Below are 17,000 nucleotides of genomic sequence, written 5' to 3'. Positions count from 1 at the left end.
CGGGTTCTCCCGGTACGGCTGCGGGAGGGGCCGCACCGGGCAGCCAGCGCATGCGCTCCGTGGCGACGGGCGGCTTCCCCGCAGGCACTGGAACAGGCGCCCTCTGCGCCGCGGCTTGATGACGTCAGCGGAAGCGCGGAAGGGTCCTTTCTGGCTGCCCGCTCTCCCCAAGGTGCCTGCGGAGCTCGGCGCCGGCCGCTCGGCGGGAGGGTAGGGGCGGTGCGGCGGGACCTTCCCCTCTGCGCCGGGCACCATGATGGTGGGCAGGACCAGCGCCATCGCCGCGGGTCTTTGCGGGGCCCTTTTCATCGGTTACTGCATCTACTTCGACCGCAAGAGACGGAGCGACCCGAATTTCAAGAACCGGCTGCGGGAGCGTGAGTGTCCGGGCCTGCCCCTCCCCTCCCCGCGCCTCATGGCGGTCTCCCGCGGCTTCCCGCGCGCCCTGCCTTCGACAGCCGCCGCCTCTGGCCCGCGCGCGGGGCTCGGGCGTGCAGCACGTGACGCCTCGGTAGCGCCCCCCCGGCTGCTGGGACCCACCGCGGCCCAGCCCCGCCATGCGGGGGAGCGGCCCTTCAGCCCCCACCGCCGGAGCGGGTCGGGAGGCTGCGGCAGGGCCGGCCGCGGGCGGGGGGCTGGCGGGCGGCCTGTGCCCAGGTAGACCCCGAGCCCCGGCGGGGCTGAGCTGGTGCCTCTCGACATCCCTTTGACTGAGCCAGGGGACGGGGCCTCCTTGCTGGGGCGGTTTTTATTGCACTTTGTGTAGTTATTGGGTAATCGGGGTTTCTGCATCACAGCCTTGGCTTGGAAATAGTTCCTATCCCCCTTATTTTCTTTTTAATTATTGCCATCCCACGCTCTCAGCCATACCATTATGGCCACTGCATTTATATGGTGATGTTTATGAAAGGATGTGATCTCTTACAGTGGAGTTGTGCTGCGGTAAGGCAGGAGCCAGGAGCTGCCCACAGGTATTTTATCTGTTGCATTCTTAACCCTCCTGGCAGCTCTGTTATTAGCTTCCAGGGTAAGAATGAATGCCAGAGAAAACTGTTGATTAATCCAAAATGTAGAGCGCTTTTCCCGTGGCTCTTCATTATTTCACATCTTCAACATTTATCTAGCTCTTTTAATAAATAGTGAAGGTATTAAGTGCAAGAGTAAGCCTGAGTACTCAAGGTGCTCTAATTCATCTAAGGTGCTTGAATGAATCATGAAAAATATTGTTGGATTACATGACTTTTCAAGGTCCCTTCCAACCCAGAATATTCTGTGATTTATGTGCTGGGTTGTTTCTGTCATGGGAATATGTATAGTATTCCTTTTGATAACTAATCTAAAGATAAGAAGTTACCATTAAAGTAAACTTTCCCATCAAGTAAACACAACGTGATCAGTAGTTTTGTGAATGGAAGAGTCAGTAACTAGATGGGTTAAAAATTGCTATTTGCCTCATGATGCTTGAACATAACTTAACGGCTTTAATTTGTTGCGTGACCAGCACTGATGCTTCACAGAGTATTAATTTGGCTTTCTGTCAGCTCTTCCACAGCAAATTATGTCTTTCAAATACTTCAGCTGAAGGCCCTTGCTCATTTACGTAGAATGTTAGACATATACTTGTGTGCCTTCACACAACTCATTGTGAAGTTTTAGGTATAAACTGGTACATGCTTGTCTTGCAGAAGCAAACACAATTTTTGGCAGTATAATCTTCTTTATACGATGTTAAATACAAAGTAGAGGAAATACTGGATGATGTAAGATTTTTGCAGAAGCACTGAAAGTTATTTTTGCATCCCATGATTTTCATTACCTGAGCTCTATCCAGTAATGTTCTGAATAAACCTTAAGACTTGCTCTGATTATGAACTGACATTTTCTTTAAAGTGGAAAATATCCATTGTGGTTTGATAGGTAAAGGCTGTTGCTATTAGGAGGACATCACTGTATGACTTGTGATCCTTGGACGTGATTCACTGGGCTGCTTTTAGTTTTCAAGCTTTAGATAATATTAAGGAATTTGGGTTTATTTTTGGTACTGTAGCTGATTCTTTAGTGTGGATGCTTCTGTGGTGATGCCAGCTACCTGATCATTACAGTGCTTTTATTGTTGGATAGCAAGGCTGGGGCTGCAAAGTATTTGACAAAAAAAGGTCCAGAGCAGCAGCCAGTTGCAGTTCTTTAGATGAAGATACACCATTTCTTGGGCAATAGTAAGGGGTGTTTGACTAAAAACATACAGAAACCACCTTTATAGCAGATCTGTTCCACTAATCTTCTTAGGATAAGATTATTTTTCAGTCTCCGTGGTGCAGTGTCACCAAAATTTGGGGAGGACATGAGCCAACATGTCAGTGTATTGCCTGGTGTATTTGGTCAAGTGCCTGCTGACAAACGAAGAACCAGGATTTTTTTTTTTGCCATCCCAGTTACATTGTGCCTCTGTTAGGGTTGTGTTAGGATCAAAGTTCATGTTGCAAAGGCTCATCATAAAAGTGAAGTGTTAAGGTTTCAGGATTAAAAAAAAATAATAATAAAAAAAAAATCCTGGGAGACTGAAAGATCTGGACTCCAGTTTTCCAGATGTCTTAATCTCATTAACCCTTTTTTGCTTTTCTTAGGGTTTGGTGTTGCCAGTTTGGGGAGCATGTCCATATTTAATCTTAGGACCAAAAAAATAGCAAAGCTATAAACATCTGGAGCTGCTTCCACAGCTGTTTTTTACAATGATGAGCTTTTAGTTGTGTTTCCTAGTCGTGTTCTGGAATTTATGAACCAGAACTGTTATAGAATCATAGAATAGAATCATAGAATAGTTAGGGTTGGAAAGGACCTTAAGATCATCTAGCTGCAACCCCCCTGCCATGGGCAGGGACAAAAAACAGCTGTATAAAGACAGCCACAACTTCTTACCATGCAGAACTTTGCTTCAGAGCACCTTCCACCTGGACAGGTGAGTGCAGGGAGAGCTGTGGGCAGACTTTACAGATGGGAGCAGAAGATGCAAATGGCTTTCTGGTCATTTCTCTCCTTTGCGGAACTGGCTGTGAAGCTGCTGGGGCAACTCGGGGATTTTCACAACCTGTGCCAGCATGACAGGTTATAATGTTTGGAAACTCACTCTGCATCAACAAGAGCTGTGCCTGAAGGACCTGCATGTTGTGCAGTTTGAGAGCTGAAGTTTAGCTTTCTGGTTTGGATGGATGCACATGCTTTTTGACGTTAACTAGGATTTCTTCTATGAAGGATTGCTCTTCCCCTTTCCTAAATGTGGTAATGTCTTTAGAAAAGAGGGAAGTTTTTCTTGGAGGTCCTTGAGGGAAAGCAAAAACCAAAAATATATGGCGTTTGAGGTTGGGTTTTTTCTGGTGGATTTAGTTTTATCCCTGAAGCTATTGCTTCTTGCTTACACAAGTTACATTAGCAGTGCTACCCACTCATAGGGGAAGAATTCCTAAATAGCTTTTAGAGCTGTTTGGGATTTTTTGGGGTGGTGGTGTTTTTTTTTGGTTGGTTGGTTAGGGTTTTTTTTGTGATTGTATTAACTAGTGGACTTTTAGAGATACCTGTGAAAACATATTAAGAAAAGGAAGTCAAATTGCGTAGTAATCAGACTTGGAAGTCTGTAGGTCAGTGTTCAGTTTTAAAATCTTGGCAATTCTTCACATTACTATTTTCAGGTTAAAGTATATGATGTCATATGAGATCAGTGGTTAAAAGCTTTTATTAAATAATTACAGTTACCAGCATATCTCTGCTGGTTACTATACTTGCAGTTAGTAACTTACTAACTAAAGTAGTTTACGGTACTTACAGCTAGTTACAGTTACTTTATATCTCTGATTACTTAACCTGGTGAGTGATATCTCTTGTGATATTTTAGAAGATGTCATAGTCTCACCAAGAAAACAGTTTCCTCCTGAAGAGGATGTACAAACATTATGTTGCTCTTTTTACTTTTCATTGATGTTTTCACTGTATGTGCTACAGTTGCGGTGTGGCTTGTTTTGATTGTGAAACATTTCACATGCTACTTTTTTTTTTCTTTAAGATTTTATGTATGAGCAAAGGTGGTTTGCCTGGTAGCACAGTTTAAAGTTTTGGGCAAATTAATGCTTCAGAAAACTCGGAGTGAGCTAATTGAAGGCATGAACTTTCAAGAAATATATATTCTTTAATATTGAAACCAACCATAATGGTAAAATTACAGAACACTACAGTTCTGTATGACAATTATAAAATTATATACACAGGTCAGTAAGTTGTAGAAATTCAGGTGTGAAGAGTTACTAAGGTATTGTAGAAGGTAAAAGGGTGATCCATGTAGTTAGAACGTGAAATCCCTGTATATGAAGAACACTTGATCTTGTCCATATATTTCTCATGTTACATTATCACTACTGGGAAATGGTATTCTTGAATGTCTGCATCATGTGGACAATAGCAGATACTTAATGATTAAATGGTTCAATTAGTTAAATAGTTCAATTATAGTCAAATAGTTCAAATTATGCTAAATCATATTTTGAACTATTTCTAGCTTGTAAAATTGTTGTTTAACCATAGGTTGTATTTTAAAAGTAATATTGGTATAACTTTCAGGTGATGAACTGATGAGTTACAAAAATCATTATTCTCAGTAAATCAGTATGACTGTAATTATTCTTTCTTGTAAGAATAGTTGCTACTATAAAATATCTTTCTACCTACCCAAGTTCATTAAAAGCAAGCTATATGTAATTTTAATTACACTAGTTTTGCTGGAGTGGTACAGTTTTGTGTTGCAGACCAATGTTATGCCTTCAGGTTGAGCAGTTAAATCTGTAAATGTTTGCTTTCCTCAGAGCTCAGAAATGTAGACTTTAGTATTGCTCTTGCTGTGGGATGATGACATACTGCCACTTGTTTAGTTCCCAAGGCTTTGCTGTAAAGCAGCTGGGAAGGTACGTTTACGTACTGTGACCTGCTATGAAAATTAGGTAGCCTTACCTTGTAGGCAGTGTTTCTGTGTTTTATCATTGTTAGAAACCATGTGGAGAAGTCTTGTGTTCCTCAAATTCTCTTCCCGTCTTCATGCCTCTAGTGCATGAGGCCCTGCACGGTTGGTGTTTACCATAGCCAGCAGCAGGAAAATTGCCATTTTGAGTTGTTTTTCTACTGTCAGCCCTCATTAGACCTCTAAATGATATTCTGTTGCAGAGAGTGGGTTGCAGTCTTGTGTTCAATCTTCAATATTTGGAATGTATTATCAGTTTCTTATTCTGAAAATAACTTTGATTTGTTCACAGTTTCAAGCTGTAACCTGAAGGCTTTTTTTAATTGCAAATTAAAAATGTAAGATGTTTTCCTTCTTACAGGAAGGAAGAAGCAGAAGCTTGCCAAAGAGAAAGCAGGGCTTTCCAAGGTAATACTGTGTTCAATAATGCAGTGCTATTTTGAAACATCTTTAATTTGTAGTATTTGTAAGAATTGTTTAAAGGTCTATTTCGATTCCAGCATTAGAAACACTTCTGCAAGTGCCCGGTCTTTGGTTTCCTTAATGCTCATAAATGGTTGTTCCTTTTTTGTATTAGATAGAGGCCAGACAGTGCAACATTTCCTGTGTGATTTAATGGTGTTTTCCTCTTTAGTATTTACAAGGACTTTGCAAACTTAAAGATCATGATGTCGTATACCTATTACTGAACTTGATAGCTTTTTCCTATAATTGATTTCTCTTTCCTTGTTGCTGATGGATCCTGGAATAAAAGATAGACTTGTCTTAACCAGTTGTAAGAAATATAGTTGTGATAGACATAACACATCTTAGAGTTTATATTTGCTACAAAATTGTGAACTTAATAAACTGAGTAGGAGTATTTCAGGCGCTGTTTCTTTACATATTTGTGATGCGATGACATGAGATCCAAGTCTGATTTTCAGAGACATTCTCTGTACATTTAAGTTTGTGGTGACACTTCTAATTTATGAGGTTTTTCCTAGTTTCAGTGTACAATATGGTTGTGTGTTTGATTTCAGTTGAGAATGAAAGTTTGTTAGTTTGTCCCTTAAACAGCAGTTAAAAAACAACTTCAGCTTTACTCTGTGTGTTACAGCTGCCTGATTTGAAAGATGCTGAAGCAGTTCAGAAGTTTTTCCTTGAGGAGATTCAGCTTGGGGAGGAACTACTAGCGCAAGGTAATAGCATATCTTTTTTTGAAGGGTAAGTTGTAAAGTAATTTTTCTTTACCTTATCTAGAAGATGATTTTTATATACTAAGATCTTCTGGGAAGTCAAATTCACCTAGGAAAATGTTCACTTTTTTCTAACCTTCTGCATTCAGAAGATCCAGCAAGGGTGGAGGAAAGAAAAGTGTAGATTGAGTCTCAGTAGTTTAACCTACTGTTGATGGATGTTTTACGTAAATACAGGGTGGAAGAAGGTTTATTTCAAAACATGATTTGTTCTACAGGTGAATATGAGAAAGGTGTTGATCACTTGACCAATGCCATTGCTGTGTGTGGACAGCCGCAGCAGCTACTACAAGTTCTACAGCAGACTCTACCACCTCCAGTGTTTCAAATGCTTCTAACTAAGCTCCCTACAATAAGCCAGGTATGTGAAGTGTTCCCTGTTGGCTTGGTTTGAAAAGAATTGACCTACTTCTCTCATACACTACGCCAGTCTTGAGTATTGTTTTTTGCATATGTTCAGTTAGATTAAAAGAAGCTTTTTTTCACCTGAAATGTTAAAAAGTGTACATGAAAAACACCATATAGCATTAGTAGCAAACAAGGTAAAACAGAAATACAAAGCTCCTCTCATGCGTAGCTATGCTAAGCTCTTTTTTAATAGAGACAGACACCTGACTGCAGCTGTGGTACTGTAAGTGGATCCACTGTTTCTCACATACAGGTCGGGGGCTCAGAAAAGCAGTAACTTTCTTGCACTGGGTCTTGAGCTTTATTTTTAAAAATTATATACCTACGAGTGCCTGTAGTGCTATAAAAATCCATTAGAATTAGTCTGTAGCTTTTGGTAGCATGTTGCTTCTGGGCCAGCTGTAAACACAAAATGTTAGCTAGCACCAGAGCATGACAGGTTTGGAAGCTTGCGGGTTTCCCTGTTATGAAATTCCCTCCCTTTTTAGCTTGAGTACTGTGCAGGAAATGTTAATGTTGGTGATACGCCAGCAGGCGAGTCTGTTATAAAATAAAAATTTGTTTTATGTTCCTGGAAACACAAGGGTACTGCCTAATGCTGTTACCTCACATAAAGCAGAAACTCAGTGCTGTGCATCAGTCAGCTCTCTTTACAGCCCAGGGCTGGTTACATTTTGGTTCAAGGTTCATATAGTTAGTAAAAACACTGAAAAGTGTCAGGTACATGAGATGTAAAGGTCCAGGGAAACAGTGATGAAAAATATTTCCTTAGAGGACAGTGACAAAAACCACACAGAGGTCATCACTGGAGGCTGATAGGATATTATTTGACTTCAACTTTGGTAGGCATTGCACAGTACGTAATTTCTGCAGAACTGACTTTAAACACGTCAAGTAGGTTACCATTTTTAACATTAATTGGTTTGCTCAGTAATTACACTGCTTAAAGTTCAGTGTAAAATTACATTGCTTGATAATCAGTTGCCTACTGTCAATTTTATGTAATTGTGAATGAGTTTTTCTCCTTCTTACAGAGAATTGTAAATGCACAGTGCTTGGCTGAAGATGATGTTGAATGAGGTCACACCACACCAGGGGAAAAAATGTTTTCTTACCCCAGAAGATGAGCATCACTAGGGGCATAAAGGGGCAAACATAGTAGTTAATGGACTGTGTACCACATCGGGTTCTACCAGAGTTAAAATTAACTTTGTGTAGGTGGGTTTCGCAGGATTTTATTTATTATCCCAGTGAAAAGTGTATTTTGATAAGAATTCATTTTATAAATACACTGTGTTGAGTTATCAAAAGTATCACTGACTTCATTATTATTAAAATATGCAGTTGTAATGTTGTACATATAAAGACATAAACCTACGACCTATTAAAAACCCAATGCTCATTTTTGAAAAAACAAGGTTATGGCAATAAAGATTTATCTGCATTTGTGTGTCCCTATGGTACTACTTTTAATTTCAGAACATCTGGGTGTCAGAGCAAGTGATCTAAAAATGACTTAACATTAAAATTTATTTTTAATGTTACGGCTGGTCTTCCAATGCTTTTAAGCAAGTTTAAAACCTTGTGTCATTTTGTGAGGAAATAGATGTGTGATCATTTAAACAGTAACCGATCACCTTAGAAAGAAACGCAAATCAGAATGAGAATAGCTGGCTGGCTGCAGAAGGAATGACAAATCCGTTTGTCAGTAACAATAACATCTAAAGTGATGCAAGACAAAACTGTATTTGGCAAACATGAAAGCTTTGTTAATGCGGGTGTCTGAAATAAAGCTATTTGGAATAGAATCTGGGGCAGATTGTAAGAGCACAAAAGCTGGGCTTTTTTGAAAGCTTGAAACCTTTTTGCAAGATAGGCAGTTAACATTTCAGTCTCTAGTCTTCAAGACCATAGAAAATGGTTGTTAACAGTATTTGGCATTTGTCTTAAGAAACAAAATTGCACTGATAAGGTGAGATGATGATATCCCTAGGCTAAACTAGCTAAAGCTAATAGATATAGAAAGATGTTGTGAAATTTTGGTATGGTATGATACCATAAACTTGAACTTAGGTAGGTTTTCCTTTGCCAGTGAAAAGGAGGCAAGTAATGTACAGGCTCAAGTGAAAAACAGAACCATACTTCTGGAAGCAAGTTTTCCATGGACAGGGTGTTCTAAATGTGAAACCAGATTGGCTTCCACTGTTCTCTGGTTTTGTGCTCTCACCACTCGTTTGTCAGAAGAAACAATGAAAAACACTGCTTTGTATTTTTGGTGTGGTGGCTTGTTTTAACTTAAGGAGAAAATGAAAGTGATTTAAGGTGTCTATCTTTCAGAGCGGCTGATAGTTTGTGCTGATGATGCCAATACAAGGTACTAGGTGGCATAGTCCAAGTAGAAGTGAGATACTCGGAGAGCACTTTAGCCAACATTCCCATCTGTCACTCTGAAGCCTGGTGTAAGTTTCCTCAAAGTCAGATTTTTCCAAACCGTAGGTCTCAGTGTTTCAGAAATAGCCTTGCACAGATCTTTTGAGAGGTTAAGTGGGTAGTTAGTGGTCGCTTAGCAATCAAGTACCCGAATTTGGGAGTAGAAATCACTCTTACTGAATCAGTCTGCTTAGACAGTTTGCCATGGGAGAGATATTTCCCCGTTAATTCCTTGAAAACACAATTTCCCAAGATTTGAGGTGCTGTCAAGTCTTCCTGTAATGCAAAAAAAACCTGAAGTTAATGGCTGGTACAAACATAAATTCTGTGAACAGCTGGCTGTAGTTCAGTCTTTCTGTTGTGCGGAAATTGTTCAGGTAGCATAAGGTGAAGCTCAGTAGCCATGATCTTCAGGTGACAACGGCTGGTGTGCTCTTTCCATTTTAATTTGTTTTAGAGGGACAAAGTTATTCTGTACCTAGAAAACGTAAGAAAAACTGGGAAATTGCAGAAGGGTCCACTGTTTTTAATGAGTACAGTGAGGCTTTCTGGAGTTTTCCTTTCTAACCCTTACAGGCAAAAAGTAAGGATTCATAGGTTATGCTGACAGAACTGTTGGCATATTTACTTGTTGTCCTTGCTGGTGGTGGTTGCTTCAGTATAGTATCTTTTTGGTTCAGCTTTTAATGTTTCTTAAAGTAAATCCAAGTCTTCCACCCTGCCTCAAAAAACAAACCCAAACAGTGTAAGGCAGGTGGCACCCTTCCTTCAAACCTGAACAGTTTTCCATGCTCTTTGGTATAATGTCAACAACTTGAAGTCAGTTTAGTTTACAGAAAGCTCTCCTGAACAAAATTATGATTTAGCAAAGCCGGGTGCCAATTCTGATTCTGATGGAAGACTTGGTGGTAGTCTGTTTATGTGTACAGATGATCATTGCTTTAACAAACATCATAGATACACATTGCTTTAACCCCTTTTGGTTTTCTTGATCCTGAAAAGTTAGATGCAGACAAAATTTTAGATAGCATAGTTTAAATGTAGTCTTAAGTACAAGTTTGTTCTCATATTTTATTACTCAGAAGTACCTGCTTTGTATGCTAAAGTGAACTCTGGTACCTGTTTTCAGTGCCTTGGCTAATAGGGTGGGGATGTTGAATCCTTTTGAATCCTTTTAACAAGGCTTAAGGTAGTTTCTTTTTTTCTCCCCAAATCTCCTGGTGAAGCTGGTAACCAACAAACTGAAGACTTGAGGATATTGTCTGGAATGAGAACTGGCTGTTGCTCCAGCAATGGCAGGCTGACGCTGGTGTGTAGCTAGCATGCACAGCCCATGGATGGAGGAGGCTGTAATTCAGAGCTGGTTTCAGGCATCAGCAAAGTGCAGGTCATCGGAAGTGTAGTGATGGATGTATTGCATCAGTCGCAGTAGTGCCATTGTGTTAGCTGTATATAGTGCAGTGTTTTCACCTGTGCAAATCAGAAAAAGGCAGAAGTGAGCCATTCTAGTTGTGGGTTTGCTGCTGCTGGGCTCTGTAATCTTAGTTTACTGCAGGTAAAACTACTAATCTTTTTCCCAGAAAGTGTGATCTTCCCTTATGTGGTGCTCCAAGGGCAAGGCACTTGATTCCAGCACTAAGAGGATTTCTCATACGGGAAATTAGAGGTCTGTTAGTTTTATGTTGGGAAGTCTCCTAGCATCAGTTATAAGCTTCTCGGGCAGCTTTTATAGGAAAACCTCAGGTAGTTTCACGGTCATGCAGGACTACCTTTGATGTCTCGCCGTTAAGTTTTGTCGATAATGGAATCGAATCCAAAACCAGAGCGATCACACTGAATCATCTGGCACTAATTTCCTTACCCTGCGGGGTGGTGGATTGTTATTGTTGCCCTTAACTTGAAAAATGGAGAAGTCCCAGCCCTGCTGTGTAGGAGGCCAGCCAGCCATCATCAAAGCAAAGCTCCAGCTATTCATGCACCCAGAAGAATCTTTCTTAAGTTTCATTTGTACATCTGTTGACGGTGTGTTTAAAGTCCCTTAGGCTGAACAGTGGCCCTACATGACCGTTGTGTTAAAATTAACATGAGTTAAACTTCAAGCGAGTCTTTGAAGTGGTCACTAAGTGCTTTTAGTGAGTGTTTCAAAGGCATGTTGTACTGTACAGCCATGCTTCTGCCTTTTAAAACATATGGATATGAAAAGGGCTGATGTGGAAAAAAAAGATTTTCTTCAAGGCTTCTGTTGTACCCAAGTCCTGGTTTTGTTTTTAGTGCGTGCTTACACTGACCAGTATAGTTTATAGTTGTCTTTGTACAGTGACCAAAGGCCTGTTGCAAAGAGCTGAAACTTGTGGTTAATTCACAAGTACTGGGCTAGCTTTCATCAGAGGCACTGTGGAAACAGCTTCTGGTGTGGGTAATAGTGCTTATTTTCTGCATTTGTACCAAAACAGCTTCTCAAAGAAGATGTGAACGTCTGATGCTGTTCTCAGAGGGCAGAATTTGCCCCGTCCCATGTATGAATGTGTGAGTGAAGCCATAGAAACAGCTGGCCCCTCTGCTGTTTCTGTGCCCAACTGTCCAGCATCCTGGCACTAGATAATGGGCAGCTTTTTCAAAGTACAGTGATTTCCACATGTTCTTGAAAGAAACTCCAGGTTCTCACTTCTTTCCCTGCAGTAGAGGCTTACAAGTGCTAGTTTTACAGAATATTTACTAAACATTTTTCAGTAAGGTCACTAGCCTGTTTTCCAGTTGCTGCTATAACGTAGTAATCATGAACTCCTAAAGGCTCTGTGCTATAAGCTTTTGCCTCCAGACATGAAGTCCCAGTTCCTGTTTTGTGAAAGGTCAGGCCTTGATTTAATGGGTTGACAGATGTGTGTCTCCCTGCAGCCCTTGCTCACAATTACCATCATTTCCCTTATACCCTGAGGATGTTCTTGACTTGTCTTTGGGGTGAGAGGATGTCTGCTGCTGCTCACCCCCTGTGTGAGAGTTGCTGAACAAAGTGTTGTTGCAATTAGCAGTGTTGCTACAGCCTGCAAGTTTGCCTGGGTGGTCCATGCTGCAAGACAGTTTTGAATGGCTTTCGTGTATGAAATTGATAAGTGTGCATGGAGGCCGATAACAGCTGAAGTCAGAAAGTTCTGCCTCTTCACAACTTGGACCCTTGCAACTGAAAACTGATTTGGCCATGCTATCATTTATTTGAGCACTTCTTAATCTAAACAGCAGAGGGCAGTTGTGCACACACCTTCTGTGCAAGCTCATCTTGCAAAATCCTCATTTTTAGAATCTTCCTGTCTGGTGAGGTGATGCAGTGCAGCATTTTGTCCAGACGAATTTGGTACAGTGTATAAGACAGGATCGGTGGGGCAGCAGTGGCACATGTTTCTACTGATACCTAATTTTGGCTTCTAAAATTCTGTTTGGTTTGTAGCGATGACATGATTGGAAGGACTTCTCTTTTCTTTCTCTCCATCCCTCAACACAAACCAGGTAGATATATAAGCATTGTACAAGCTAAACTCTGCCACAAGATGCAACTAAATCTCATTCCCAGGCATGCAAGAGAAGAGTTTTCCCTTGCCTAGCTGTGATTTTCTTGGATGAGCTTTGCTAGGTGAAGTAAAGGAGAACACCTTTTCACTGCAGTAAGGGTGGAAGAGACTCTGCCTGGAGTTGGCTGTGATGGCCCCTGTGAGGAGGCCTAACTGAAACAAAAGAAGGGGGGGGGGGCACATTAGGATGTTATAGGTTTGTGGCAGGGTGCAGTTTTGCTGCTGATTGAATTTCAGCTGAAGGTGGCAAAACCTACTCGCCCTGTTGCACTCCTGTAGCTGTCATGAAGTTTGCTGCTGGGGTCTCTGTCGTGGCTTGAGGCAGCTATTTGTACTGAAACTAAACCTTAACTGCTCCTGCACCTCAGAAGTGAAGTGGTTTTTCTTTGCTTCCTGGACTGTCTTTGCAGTGTATGTTTGTGCCACACAAGTAAATGGAAGTTTTCAGCCCTTGTAGCTGTCATTCAGCATTTTTCCAAACATTCAACTTGTTAGTAAGGAGTTCTTCAAGGTGTGCTTAAAACATGGCAAGAATCTGGAGAAAGAGCTGTTAATTAAACTATATGGTCTCTGCAAACTGTGCTTCTCCTTTCTTAGGTCAGTCTGGATATGTTAATTGTAAGATAGCCTGGAAGATACAGAAATCTGCTGTAACAAACCAATTTTTGCCTGTTTTGGCATGTATGTAAAAGAGTATTTCCTGGAGCTCTGAAACAACCTGGTTAGCATCTTTTGTTGTATTTAATATTATTTAATTAGAAGGAATGTACATTCAGCTTTGATGATTAAAATGACAATGATTGCATGAATTTGTTAATTATAATGCAATGACTAATTAAATGGAGAAATGGAGAAAAGGGATTCTTGAGCAAGCATGTTCTTTGAGAAACTTTGGTGTTTTTAATTGATAGTACATGCCTAATCAATTCACAGCAGTATCTCATTTTTGATGGGAACAGTGTGGTTTTGATGGAAATTTGCTTTTACCACACATTGACCTGGTATAATGTAACATCTTGATCCTCTAAGTTACTGCAGTGAAGATTGACAGTTCCTAGAATTAAGGAGGTGGGAGTTTTTGACTATATTTATATATAGAATGGGAGAAGCCCCATCTGACCCCAGGTTGCAGCCTCCATGTTTATTGAGTTCTTCTAGTTCGGGTGTTTGCTATAATGACACTCAGCTGAATTTGCATAAGCATGAGGGGGTTGCTGTTTGATTTACATTTAATTTGCTTTTATGTCTCCATCTGAAGTTTTTAGCTTTAACATGAGGCCTCTTGGCTTATGTTAGAAGTTGCCTGACAGAACTAAGGGTCCTTTATTGCTTCTCTGTAGGGATGTTATCTACTGGCCATTTGCACTGGCAGAATTCTTAGCATGAAATTATTATTATTACTTCTGTGTCAGCAGAGATGTGTGTGGCACTCTGAAGAGTCTGTCCAGATGAAGCTTCTGCTTCTGCAAGCTCACAGCCTGCGGTCCTGATCCTGTAATTTACCCTGCATGGTCCTTTCCTCATGGCAACCTAAGCAGTCAAGAGCAGGACATTGGGACACAGGAAGGGAGAAGGTAAGGTTTAGGATAGTATGATTGTTTTGGTAGTTACTGGGTGGGTGTTTTGTTTATCTGAATTATGTATGAAGCTCTGAAGCTTGCTCCTTTTCTACATCATACTATTTTTTAGACTGTCTAATCAGTGCTAGTTAGTGCTGCCATCAGGAAAAATCAGACCTCCACCAACCATAGACCTGCTTATATATCATGAAACCTACTAAAAGATAAAGTATTAAATACATTCTCTATAACTGAAAATATTTGAAGCACAGCAGCCCCCAAGCTGGAATCAAATAACATGAACTGTTGAGCACTGGGTTAATGATTCTGCTGGCAGTCTTGCTGTTCATAAGTGGCTTCTGCATTGTAAATGTAAGAAGCAGTCTTTCAGGAATCTGGCTTGCTGTTTGATAGCAACTTTAGAAGGAACTCTGACTGTTCTGTCAAAACTCTGTAATCAGCCTGTACCTTAGTTCCTGAAATTTGGTGATGCCATCAGGTAAGTAGGAAAACTGGGACATAGGTGTTAAGCAGGCATAAAGAAGGCAAACAGTGTAGAAATGCAGTGAGTCAGTGTTCACCTAGATGTTGGTGAATACATGACAACCTGATCAAATGGTTGAAAACTGGAGAGGTACTTCACTGGGAAAAAGTTGTAGCCCAGCTTTGGATGGTTGACCCATCCTTAAAAACAGTACAGTCTTCTAAAGCTTGCTTCTGACACTCGCAAGTCCTCATGGTTAAAGCAGATGTTACCTGTGAACAGGATGGCTCTAGCCTCCTTTTTCTGTATTGGAGCCAGTATGTGCAAAGGAGAGGACGATATACCTGAAGCAGCTGCCTATGTGGTAGCCGTATACCCAGAAGGTTGAATGATCAGACCGGTGTATCCTGCCACCCTCAAGGACCAACAGACTGGTTCTTAGTGGGAGCTTGAGCTAACCATGGGGGCACCTTGGCTTCTCTGGGTGACCATGGAAGGAAGTGCTGATAAATTTGTTTTCTAAAGGGCACAGAGATCCTGGGATGGAAGGTATTGATATTGGGGCAGTGCACTCCCAATGCTTCTTGTCATAAAATGTGAAGCAGGGAAAACAATTGGCTCTTATGGAGAATCTCTCCCTTCATAGAATTATAGAATAGTTAGGGTTGGAAGGGAACCTCCGAAGGTCATCTGGTCCAATCTCCCTGCAATGAGCAGGGACATCTTCAATTAGATCGGCTTACCCAGAACCGCATCCAGCCTGGCATTGAATGATGATATTGTTATAGCATGAATGAAGTTTAAAGCTGGAAGACAATTTCCAGTCTTACTGTTTTGAAAAACTGCTCCAAATGGGTGGAAATATCACCTGGGACCCTCCAGTGCGTGGTAACTTGTGACGTAGCTGCAACTTTTGTTGAGGTGACATTTGATTTGATCTGAAAATCTCTTCAATCACTCAGTTTTCAGGATGGTGGTGTGAGACTCTGCCCAGTTTGGGAGTTTTTGCTGGGAGAAAGTGTTTGCTGAGTTGCCCTCAACATTTTTCATCAGGCCTGATAACATTTGTCATTAGACTGTAGATCTTTTCACAGGTGGATGTCTCCTACCTTGGGCAGCACATTTTCAGCAGAAACAGGAATTACACTCTCATTTTAAAGAAAAAATTAAGCAGATTGCAGTCTGACAGAACCAGCAATGGAGCTGTGAGACGGGACCCTTCATGGCCTTTCCTTTTTTTCTAATCTTACTGTTCAAATTCTGCCTCCCCAACTCCTGGTAATGTTTCAGGTGTTGTGTGCTTGGTCCTTGGTTGACAACACAAGCATTTTGTTGATTGATGCGGCATGGATTTTGTAAATTCAAAGTATGTGTAGGTCATCATAATGTTCACCAAAGTATTTGCAGAGGTCATCACTCTGGGCTTTTGAAGAAATGCTGCTGTAAGACTGATTCACTGGAGCAGTATAGGTTACCTTCATTTTGCAGAACTTAACTGTGAGTTCCTTTCTTCTTGGAAGACCACATTATATTTGCTAATATCAAAGAACATCACCCTTCTTGACAAGATAGCAGCTGGGCATACAGGTACTGATGCATTTGGTCCCACAGGATTGGGAACATGACATCAGGTCTAGAATGAGGCCTGTCTCCTTGGGAGAAGGTAGCCCTTGCTGTTCTTGCCAGTCTCTCATTTTGCCATAGATGACAACTGCAGAACATGCCAAGGTTCTGGTGGCTTTGTGTGTAGCAGCAGTGAAAGATGGAAATCTGCAGGCCTCAGTGTAAACATCAGCTTTGCCCAGCAAAGCCAAGTTTGTCTTAAACATCCTTTGCTGGATTTTTTCCCTTGCATTCCTATACCTGCCTTTTATAGACAGTTGTCAGGCTCGGTTCTAAAGCACTGAAAGGAGGCTGGGTCCCATGTTCAGGAATCACACCTGCTGCCCAGAGGGAGTCGCCGGCGAGGGGAGGCATGGAGCGCCTGCAGAGCTGCATGTGCTCGGCTTCCCAAGCCGGTGCCACTAGATGGCAATGTGGTACTCCTGCAGCCGGGACTCCCCTTTCTTTCCTGTAAATTTTCTTGCTTTTTCTGTATTTATCTCTGCCAAAGTGATGATTGCACCCACCACCCCGGCAAGAGAACAGAACAAAATCATTTCATAGAACATTACAGCTGTTGTGCCTTTTTCTTTTCTTTCTTTTTTCCTTCCCCTCCCCCCCCCCCCCGTTCTTTGTCCCACAGTACAGTGCAGAGGTTTAAAAACCCTCTTTCTTAGTCACTCTCCTTCTAAAAACAGAGAAAACACAACCTCTTGG

The 17,000-nt window shown here is 41.4% G+C and overlaps 1 protein-coding gene and 1 non-coding gene across 7 annotated transcripts in view; both read left to right on the top strand.

The window, feature by feature from the left end:
* Nucleotides 1-163: 163 nt before the first annotated feature.
* The window catches only part of TOMM20 (translocase of outer mitochondrial membrane 20), a 112,733-nt gene continuing 95,896 nt past the window's right edge, over nt 164-17,000 (top strand). For 3 of the 6 annotated variants that reach the window (XR_008971915.1, XR_008971914.1, XR_008971913.1), the window contains exons 1-5: nt 164-377; nt 5,361-5,407; nt 6,099-6,180; nt 6,456-6,598; nt 14,054-14,212. Coding sequence is in view for 3 of the 6 variants with exons in the window: in XM_057407064.1 (XP_057263047.1) it covers nt 254-377; nt 5,361-5,407; nt 6,099-6,180; nt 6,456-6,598; nt 14,054-14,128 (471 nt within the window). In the remaining 3 variants the exon portion in view is untranslated. Of the gene's footprint in view, nt 378-556; nt 658-5,360; nt 5,408-6,098; nt 6,181-6,455; nt 6,599-7,679; nt 8,090-14,053; nt 14,459-17,000 lie in introns of those variants that run through there. The other 3 variants (XM_057407064.1, XM_057407067.1, XM_057407065.1) reach the window with 3 other exon arrangements.
* On the top strand, nt 984-1,118 carry LOC130598035 (small nucleolar RNA SNORA14). Its single transcript, XR_008971922.1, has one exon. It is a non-coding gene; the product is annotated as a small nucleolar RNA SNORA14 (small nucleolar RNA).

Source organism: Pezoporus wallicus, unplaced genomic scaffold, assembly GCF_028554395.1.
Source record: "Pezoporus wallicus isolate ANWC-B61680 ecotype Strahan unplaced genomic scaffold, APGP_CSIRO_Pwel_v1 scaffold_6362, whole genome shotgun sequence".
NCBI lineage: Eukaryota > Metazoa > Chordata > Aves > Psittaciformes > Psittacidae > Pezoporus > Pezoporus wallicus.
Note: the sequence above shows the minus strand (reverse complement) of the source record. Positions and strands in the feature narration are given on the sequence as shown.